The sequence below is a fragment of the Denticeps clupeoides genome, chromosome 14 (assembly GCF_900700375.1).
Source record: "Denticeps clupeoides chromosome 14, fDenClu1.1, whole genome shotgun sequence".
Classification (NCBI taxonomy): domain Eukaryota; kingdom Metazoa; phylum Chordata; class Actinopteri; order Clupeiformes; family Denticipitidae; genus Denticeps; species Denticeps clupeoides.
In genome coordinates, this window is record NC_041720.1 from 17272962 (window position 1) to 17283678 (window position 10717).

The window sequence follows — 10717 nt, forward strand, 5'->3', positions numbered from 1 at the left end:
AAACCAAGATCCTGGAGTGACCCGCACACCTCATGGAGAAAAAAGGATTGTATATATGACTTTAGTCACTTAATAGATCCTATCAGTAACAGGAGCCTGGGCCATAAACATGAATGTTAATATGAAGACAATAATGATATCCAAATACTCATTCAAGTATTTAAATACATAACCACTAAGAGTTATTTATCTCTTTCTTAACCCATTCATGTTGGTCAATATTGATTTCTATTGCTGGCTGATGTCTAAAGAAACTTTGTGATGCAGTTCTTAACCCTAAACCATTGAATATGACTTAAAAAATAACAAAACACAGTTTCACAAAACATAACAATTTATCATCTTTACAAAACTCATATATATAAAAGAAAACATAACAGCCACTTCCTTTCCACATCGAAGATAACTTGATGTATGGAAAAACATAAAACAATCAAAAATTCAGTGTCAACTGAGCCCAAGAAAGACATGAGCCCCAAAACTGATAATCTACAATAAAAAAAAAAAAAAGGAAAAAGAAGTGAAGGTAAGCCGAGTGTGTGTATGTGTGATATGTGTGATGCTCCTGCGCTGTGATCACAACTACACCACAGCATACTGCTGATACAGCAGCTCACGAATCTTATAATAGTCATCACACTGGCAGCCCTCCAGCCCGATCCGGCCAGCCTCCGTCTGAAAGAAACAGAGAGAGAACCTTCACCTCACCATCATCTGGAGGCAAAAAGGAGCTCCAAAAAGCAATCAAGTCATAGAATGAGGAAATTACTAGTATTTTAGCCATGAGAACCTATTCTCCTACATAGTCATAACAGATTTTTTCCTAATCAGTTAAAACTAAAATGACCCAAACAAGCTGAAAGTGATCATTCATAAAAACACATATGAAAATGATTCATAAATGTAAAAAAAAAAAAAAAAAAAAAAAAATTCCACTCAGCATCTAGACCTTCATAGAATTGGTCTGTATAAGAGAAAAGTATGTGGCACTTTTAAAAGAGTAATATAGACTTCTCTAAACTTATTGAAAGCTCGGCTCACCCTCCGAACAGCCACCAGGTTGTTACAGACGAGAACTCCGCCCACAAACTCCGCTTGGATTCCCTCTCGCAGAAGTACCTGCTTGAAATCAGACAGGCGTGGTTCATTGATGAACACCGACTGATGGCCAGGAATCTGTTTGAGAGATAAAGCAGAAAGATACTCTTAATCGTTGTAACTGGTAAACATTTTACAGTTAACCGCTGGTTTGTCTCTGTCTCTCACCTCATTGGTGGGCAGAGGCTCAAGCGTGGGGATCACATCGCTCTCCTCGCTAGGCTCACGATCGTCCTCGCCAAACAGAGTCTTCATGGCGTGCTGCGTCGAGTCACCTGGGCCGCTGTCATCGGCACCGATGCTCAGCTCTGCACTAGTCTCCATAGCAACTACATCCCCGTCCTCCTCGTCCGCCCCGCCTTCCTCAGGCAGGACGCCTGTGTCCACCTTAGCCACTTGCATGTCCAGCACGCCGTCGATCCATGCGAGTTCAGTGTCCTTCGCCTTGCAGAACTGCAAAGAGCTCACCAGAGAGTCCTTCAGTCGGACCTGTGGTTGAGGAAGTGGAGATAAAGAAAAAAAGTTTCATTCTACGTTTAACAAGTCACATAAAATGTCATGTTTATAAGATTGTGTAATGGAAACAAAATGAAGTACACTTAAATGTGTGCAAAAAAAAAAAAGAATAATTAAATATGGTTGAAATCCTGGACTGCCAAGGTGCCACCGAGCGAAGGCACCGTCCCCACACACTGCTCCCTGTGCGCCTTTCACGGCTGCCCACTGCTCACTAAAAGCAGCACCATTGTGCTGTGCTACGTATCACAACGGCAAAAACAACTGCTTCCACTTAAGTGGTTATGGAGAAAAATGAGAATAAATACAATCATGAAATGGCCGAGTCAATTCATACTGGAACAGTGTTAGCATCTAGCGAACCTGGTAGATGTGTGTCTCGCTGGTGGCGTCCACTGTCTCCTGCAGTTTGGGGGTGTACACCTTGATGTCCTTGCCACTGAAGGCCTTGCAGGACTCAGCCAGATCCTGGCTGGCCTCAGGAGGTCCGTGGACGATGACCAGCTGCCTGGGCTTCATCTGGTTTATGATCTTCTTGATGGAGTCACCATCTGAGCGACCTTCGTAGTCAATATATGTGACTCGTGCCCTATGGAGTTAAAACATCAATGTATTTTATACCTTTTACTGGAATTGAACATATTTTACCACACTTATCTCTCTCATTCTTTGTGTGCTCACTTGATCTCAATGGTTTCCATGAAGGAGATGCATTTGGTGGGCACATCTGACAGGTCCTGGTCCATGGGTTCGTCCCCATTGGTCAGTCCTGAATCTAGTTTGTTCTTCTCCTCCTCTGTTGCCTGGAGCTCAGGAACCAGAAACTCTTCTGGCCTGGTAAACATTCATTAAGCAGAGGCATGAACACACACACACACACACACACACACACACACACACACACACACACAGAGGGAGAGAGATAAATAGAACGCAGGTGTATGGAAGCACAAGGAAATATGGTTTCTTTATAAGGAAAGAGCTATTTGTTAAGGGTAAGTCTTTGGGGAAATCAGTTCTCCCAGTTCTTCAGAAAAAAAACTGCCACTCCGGTTTTACCAATTTACAAAGGTTCTTGTGACAGCAGAACATGCACAGATATTTCACAATGGAATCCAATTAGGGTGTCTATTTACTATATTAATCTACAGACAGATTACATGGATTTAGAGTGGGATTTAGATACACCAAAAAAAAATTAGGAAGACTGGTTATAAAATGCCTGGAACTGGAACCTGATGATCTCTCCATATTCGTCCCACTTGATCCGGTCCTCGTGGCAGGGGAACATGGGGTATGACTTCTTGGCCTGTTTGAAGAACCCACTTTTTCTCCCGCCCTCTCCTTTCATCATCAGGTCGTGATGTTTGGTCTTGGTCACTGGCTGTTCCAGGTCATCCTCCATGTCACTCTCATCACTGGAGTCCACGTCCACTCTGAAAATTTGCAACGTATTCAAACAGAACTATGCATATAGTCACAACTAGAACCTGTGACCATCAATAAAATATTTACACATCCCCAAACCCTCCAAGCACCTTTTTAAAATGTTGAAAACCAGGCTGCTGAATGTGTTTCTTTTTTTTTTTCTTCTCTTTTTGCATACGGTTTATCCGTTTTAATGCAGGCCCGTGCTTGTATTTGGCTGCCTAATATTTCCCCACATTTTGTATAAAATATGCAACTCACTCTTTTGCCTGCTCCATCTTTTTGGCGGCCTCTTTCTTCATCTTATCTCTTTCTAGGAACTCTTCGAGCTCACGGCCCTCCAGTTTGCACCGCTTCCTGATCTGCGTCCAGAAGCAAGGGTTAAAATACCTCAGGAAATCAACTCTCAAATTCAAAGCAGTAAAGTGGATTTGTAAAACGGGCCGAGTAGCCTACCTAGTTTCCTCTGTTTTTTTTTTTTTGTTTTTTTTACTTTCGTATTTATCTTTTAGCTTTTACTAGTATATCCTACTGATATGGTTCTTAACACAGTAAGACTTGTTTACTCGACCAAGGAACATTTAGCCCTAAGCACAGTTCCGAAGCTGCCTGCTGAGGCTCACAAAGCTAAAAGCTAAGCGGCTAATGACGAAATGGCGTTACAACCTGGCTGTGCCTGGGAAACGTGAACTCATAACCGAATTGTACATTTACCTCTGGGAGGAATAAAGTATTTATCTCTCTGGCGGGTACGACACTTGCATATGAACCAGAAGGTTCAAACCCCACTTACTACCATTGTGTCCCTGAGCAGGACACTTAACCCTGAGTGTCTCCAGGGGGACTGTCCTGTAACTACTGATAGTAAGGCGCTCTGCATAAGGGCGTCTAAATAGTCCAGTTTTACCAAAGCCCCACATTAATGCAGCATGCTTCATTTCCCTTCATTATCAAACTCAATGCTGTGGGGCTGTACGTGAAGTTAAAAAGTCAAGCGGACCTCCAGACGCAGTATCTTCTCGGCGGGGTTGTCTATGAGGTCGCGGGCCAACGTGCCCGGCGTGGTGCGGTAGGTGAGGATGATTGAGTTCTTGCTGTCTTTGCTCCACTGGATGAAGAGCTCTCGGGAGAAGCCGGACTCCAGGTCGGGCTGGCTGCACAGCACCACCTTGGGGCTGGGGACCCGTGCCAGGTCTGCCAGGCTGTGGCAGAGGGAGAGGTGGCGGAACTGGAAGGGGTTGTTCCTCTTGTCCTCGAAACACCTCATCAGCTTGTCGCTCATCCACTCCACCTGCAGTAATGGTTATTTATGACATGGTTATGGGGTTATTAGATGCTGGAAATTGCTTTTGAATGAGAATGATTTACACTGATATTCTGCACAGTTACAGGGGATATTTCAGATATTTTAGGGTATTTTCAGTTTAAGATGAAGTACGTTGTGGATGTTCTCCAATGTAAGAATCACTATTCGCGAATAAAGTACTTATTAGCTATCTGAATGTTGAGCTATCTGATGAAAAATGACTATTTGTATTCTAAAAAATGCAAGCTGATAACAACTAAAAGCTTGAGTATTTTATGTTTTAATAGCCACTGAATGTTTTCAGGCTCTAGTCACAGATGGGATCGAGTTCAGGAAACCTTAAAAACTGCATTTATTATCTTGTTTAGACTCATCAAACATCATCTTCTGCATGACAGAAACCATCAGACAGGAAAAGGCCTGGGAATGGTTGTTATTAATGCCATTTCTCCATGTTTCAGGTAATAAGTCAGCAGTTTATTTCAGCAAATCTTGATGTAACATTACTGCACGCTCCCCACACGCCTCAAAGTATCTTGCTGTAACCACCAGGTCCTCAGTGTTAGGATGTTCCCATTATTGACATAAAACGAGGTGAACAATAATAAGTTATTGTTAAGTTGATTAGAATTTCTTGCTCAATCAATTTACTATAGTGAACTTGAAGTAAATAAAAATGCTGTACTTGACTTTTTATCCAAGTACCAATATATAGTATATAATAATCTGCTATTTTATACTAATTTAATACTCAAACACAGACTAAGCTGAATCGGAAGCAATAGACTAAAAGGAAATATGAATTAAAAGCCACCTTTCCACAAATGAGCAGGGCGATCAGATGACAGATTTTTATCAGACTGTGATTTGAAATTTTACAAGCCACTTATGTTAGAGTAACCAAAAAATGAAATAACCTGTGACTTGGAGAACTCCACCACATTGTAGCTGACGTTGTTGAGCAGCGCTAAGGAGTACACGCCCAGGCCAGCATCTTTGGTCCTCCAGATCTGGTCCAACAGCTGTGCCAGCTCCAGCACACGGCCTGCCGTGTCTACAGCAATCAGGACATTACCGTCCCCACGGAGAGTCTCCATGACATTAGCTGTGGTGGGAATGTGGGGAATAGAACGGTTAGTGCAAAAAAACGATCGTAAGATGGTCTGGTGTCAAGTTCGACATGGGAAAAGATCTAAATGCTGCGCCCCGGTCTCAGTTCAGGTCCATTTTACCAGACATTTTGAGATGCGTGTCTACAATGGTAGTAAATGGGGTTTGAACATGTGGTCTTCTGTTGCAACGTAAAGTTACAATATATTCAAAACGCTGCAGCTAGGATCATGATGAGAGTGTGCAAACACATCACTCCCATCCTCCACTCAATTCAACAGTGTTTCTTCCTCCAAATTCGTGTAACCCAAGCTGGAGTAAAATGGACGCCATCATGTCATAGATCATCAGCTGTAATTTACATGACTTTTTTTTTTTTAAAGGAGACAAGCAGTTGAGAAAGTTCTGGAATATGGAAGCAACGGATGCAGCACCAAGTGACGTGGTTCACTATGTAAAGCCAGCAAAGATGCTCTAGAACTGCGCTAGTTTTACACATTGTAGTCTCGCGCAGTCTTGTGGGAACTACATACTTTGTTATACTTTTGTGTGTCAATTAGATTTCAATTATTTTCCAGAACTTTATATGTTGTTGTTTATATGTTGTTAATTTCATATTCCAAAAGACGAATTCAAACCTCCTCCACCCACCTGAGGGCTATGGGAGACAGGGCTTACCTCTGCTACCTCTGGAATTCCCTCTGAGACGTCCTGAGGGCTCCACAACTCACTGATTGTTATAAAAAACTTCTTAAGACATTTCTATTCAGCAAGACCTTTGGTGTCCCCAATCAAGATGTTTAATTAAATCTCTCTTATTTTTAAATGTCTTTTCTATTTTCTTCTCTCTTTTTAACTTGTAGCCCTTTGAGATCCAGTGATAAATAAAATGTACTATTATAATTATTATTGTCACACGTGACGAATTGATTGTCACACGTGATACACAGCAGCACAGCACACAGTGCACACAGTGAAATTTGTCCTCTGCATTTAACCCATCACCCTGAGTGAGCAGTGGGCAGCCATGACAGGCGCCCGGGGAGCAGTGTGTGGGGACGGTGCTTTGCTCAGTGGCACCTCAGTGGTAACTTGGCAGATCGGGATTCGAACCAGCAACTTTCTGATTACGGGGCAGCTTCCTTAACCACTAGGCCACCACTGCCCCATATTCAGGGACACATAGGGTCCTTAGGCAAGAGTTTTACCCACTAGGTTACTACTGGCCCACAATAAATAAGAGATTAATGGAAAGACTTACTGAGGAGAAGTTCATCACGCTGTTTTCGGCGCGGCTGCACGTAAGTGGCGTTGAACGAGTCGGTGATGAGCAGAGATGGCCGGCTCACCATCTCCAGAGAGCAGCCATTCAGATGACTGCGGACAGGAAAGACAGAAAGTATGATTTCTTAAACAGACCCTAGAAACTGGCCTGTCGTAAACCTGAAGCCTCATCAGATGATAATCTTCTGCCATATGCTGACTCACGTGACAGCATATTGCAAAGTGATCTGAACGTGCTTAATACGTATTGGATATGCATCAGCCAGTATGATCCACCGCAGCAGCAGAACTCACATTTCTCTCTTGTGGTTGAAGTCTACAGCGTAAACAATCTCTTCTTCACCATCTTTCACAATCTTCCATATGGTTCCGCCAATCATGTGGCCAGCGGGAAGGGGGGTGATTGACAGCCCATGTCCTTTCCCTGAGAGGGCAGAGTTAACGTGGCGAACATCAGATTCTCTGCACTGTGGGCCGCATGTTTACTTACAGTCTGTATTAACAGTTTTGCTTTAATTAACTGCCAGCAGAGAACTGATGTTATCAAAAAGCAGATGTTGCAGTCATGGGAAGCTGAGCAAATAGGCTTCACATTATATTCCCACAAAAGAAACATGCTGACTAATGTCTGCAGAGCTGTCCGGCTCTTACCTTTCAAATTGACTATTTGGGAGTACTTCAGCTGCTGAATTTTATCAAACGCAGAATCTACATCATCCAGGGTAAATAACGAGAAATCTTCAGTGTTGTGACGTGACTGCAAAAAAAAAAGCAGAACTTTAAAGGTCCGTTTTTCCCCCCTTTATATAGGTCTTAACTGAGAAATATACTTGTATATACTACAACTACGTATGCATATCCGTACACAGTTGAGTTGTTAAAGTTTCTGCTGGTATACTTGCGTCCCTACTGTGCGTCGTAATCTGTAGTGTGTACTCCTTACCACCAGGGGTCAGTGTCGAGGCCGTAAAAAACAAATTAATGAATGAATACCTGTATGTTCAGCGCAGATCTCGCAATTCTTCCCCTACAAAATTACGCAGGTATTGCATCCATATCCGGAAACATTCCGTCATTTTTTGAGTATGACGCAAAGAACGCAGTACGTAGTTAACAGCAAGTACATTTCTGTCTTAATACTGTATACGTAGTGCAGAATTACAGACACTTTGATCCAGTCACACAATGAGATTTCCCCGTTTCAAAGCAGAAGCAGAACGGCGAAGCACTCTTTACACCTATCGCCATTTCTAGCCGCTGCAGGACCATAGACAGGCTAGTATTAACTCGTATTAATGATAAATAATCTCACAAAGTGACATTTTCATGTGGATTATAACAAGATAATAAGAAGAATTAGTTTGTTTGCTCTACAGCAGTTAATTGCATCATTGATACCAGTTTCATATCTAAAAGTTGGAAGCTGAAGCATAATGACAAATCATACAAGCGTCCCATATCTCCCACCTGATAAAGATCATACATGAACATCTGGCCCATCTTGTACACAGGAATGGTAGCATAGATGGTGCAGTTGAGGCCCAGCTTCCCCACAGCATATGGTAAAGCCCCGAGGTGAATGGGGTCCGGGTGGGACAGAAGCACAGCGTCGATCTGGTGGACATGCCTACAAGCAAGAAGACAAATATTTTCTGAGGAACTTCCAGGCATTTCACACATGGGCAGTGGTGGCCTAGCGGTAGGGCTGCACGATTAATCGAATTTTAATCTCAATTGTGATTTTGGCTGCCACGATTAAATGAAGATGGTTGTTGGCAAAATATTTACATTTAGATAACCATCCACCAGGGGGCAAACGAAAGCATAGACTGAGCGGCAACCTCAAATTGTGTCAGAGTGAGACGTGCGGCTGTGCTCGCACCTGCAAGAAAGTGTCTCTCATCTTGGGTTGAAAAAGTTGGCAACCCTAATAGATATTCAGCCTTTCAGCATGCGCCGATAGGGTGGTAGTAGCCTAGTGGGTAACACACTCGCCTATAAACCAAAAGACCCGGGTTCGAATCCCACTTACTACCATTGTGTCCCTGAGCAAGACACTTAACCCTAAGTTGCTCCAGGGAGACTGTCCCTGTAACTACTGATTGTAAGTCTCTCTGGATAAGGGCATCTGATAAATGATGTAAATGTAATGTAAATGCAATACCGCAGTCATATTTGAACAGGGTTCCAAGATCATTCAATCAGGCTTCTCTGATGTACGTGTGAAAATGGCGGACTTTTAACAATAACAATAACAAGCGAATGAACAATGCATAACATAAGTAAGATTTTATCTTATCATCTTGTAGGTGACGAAATATTGTGTTTACTGTTACTCAAGTTACAGAGCAGAGAATCAGTCTTCCAACCCAATCATGTAGGCACAGTTTCTGTTCTGACACCTGAATATTGTTCATGGTCTGTAATTCTTGGCAAATCTATACAAAACGCCTCTGTTTATGGACATGTTCTGTCTATAGTTGTTTTTTTTCCAAAATAAGTAGGTAAATGGTTGTTCATCTTTCAAATTAAATGTATTAAGTATTTTCATAGTGACCTGCCTTCGGTCATCTGTTAAGCCATAAAATGTTGACAGGCTGGATTTTATCACCAAAAATCTGAAAGCCTTGTTCACTTACTGTTTAAAATAGAAAGTATAATTAAAAAAAAAAGTGTTTTACCTCAAATAATGAACAACCGTGATTAATAATCGTGATTTATTGATAATATTGATAAGGAACCAGACCCGAAACCAACCCGAACCACCAAGGTGCCAGACACTGCTCCCCGGCGCCTTTCACGTGGACGTATTTCACTGTACTGCAGCGCATCGCAATGACAAACGCAAATACTTTCACATTCCGGTCATGAGCTGAATCTTTTCTAAAACGCGCCCCGCTGGAAAGCACACTTTAAATAGTGTGATTAATCTTATCGAAATTGAGGATATTTTAATTTCAACTTGCAATCTGAGCCACATTCTCACAATTTTAGACACATTTTGGAAAAGTGGTCTAGTGCTGGTGTTAGTTCAGAGACCTCAACCATGACTCCGGTTAAGTCGCTCTGGATAAGGCGTCTGATAAATGCTGTAAAAATGTAAATGATAAATGCTGTAAATGTAAACACAAATGTGCACAATGATCCAGACAGCATGTGAGCTTCTAGATCTGGAAAAAAACATGATCTGTAACAAGACACCCCCACCCATAAAGCAGTAATTTCGGTGTCCGCGTTCTCTTGACGTGTGAATGTATATTTTTTCTCCAGTGGTTTGAGCGTGAAAGTGAAGTGATTGTCATTGTGAAACACTGCAGCGCAGCACAGCACACAGTGACACAACGAAAGGTGTCCTCTGCATTTAACCATCACCTTTGGTGATCAGTGGGCAGCCATGACATATAGTTAGGGGGGGGGGGGGGGTGTCACCTTTTCATGGCATCGATTATATCCATGGAAAAGCTTTCGTCCCAGCCGCAGTCGAGCAGGAACCGAAACTCGTCCACCTGGAGCAGGTAGCAGAGCGCGGACTCCTCCTGGACCCCCGACAGGGCGGTGAGCTTGATGATGGACGTCATGCCGGCCGGCCGTCAGATTCAGATCACTGCGAGAGAACAACAACAACAACAGCGTTTTACCCGCTGGTACTCAGCGTACACTCTGGTGTAATGTTCTCGGCGTTGTGCTGGCCGCACGCAGACCAAGAACTTTCCGTCATGTCGGGTTTAATACAACTCGATAGCAAACCGGCTAAACCTCCGCTAGCTGCCCACCCTCCGTAGATAAACGTTACAACAGCTAATGGCGACGCCGGGCACCGCTGATAACAGTAGAAAGAAACGGTATACCTTAGGGACCTTTACTAAACACAAGCGTATGGAAGTATGGCCATGGCGACAACTTTTATTTGTTAAATTGCAGCACGCTCGAACATCGGGGCCGCCATTTTTGCCGCTGTGTGCGTAACGCGTCCTC

The 10717-nt window shown here is 43.0% G+C and overlaps 1 protein-coding gene across 1 annotated transcript; it reads right to left on the reverse strand.

Moving 5' to 3' along the window:
- Nucleotides 1-316: 316 nt before the first annotated feature.
- Nucleotides 317-10715, reverse strand: cpsf2 (cleavage and polyadenylation specific factor 2). The gene is made up of 15 exons (XM_029002680.1): nucleotides 10591-10715; nucleotides 10172-10346; nucleotides 8210-8369; nucleotides 7394-7499; nucleotides 7037-7166; nucleotides 6720-6835; nucleotides 5266-5453; nucleotides 4043-4333; nucleotides 3304-3404; nucleotides 2850-3050; nucleotides 2296-2448; nucleotides 1978-2203; nucleotides 1267-1587; nucleotides 1042-1176; nucleotides 317-675 (listed from the first exon to the last, which is right to left on the reverse strand). Exons 2-15 carry the CDS (start codon nucleotides 10318-10320, stop codon nucleotides 583-585), a joined length of 2370 nt encoding a protein of 789 aa, XP_028858513.1. The 5' UTR covers nucleotides 10321-10346; nucleotides 10591-10715; the 3' UTR covers nucleotides 317-582.
- Nucleotides 10716-10717: the final 2 nt, after the last annotated feature.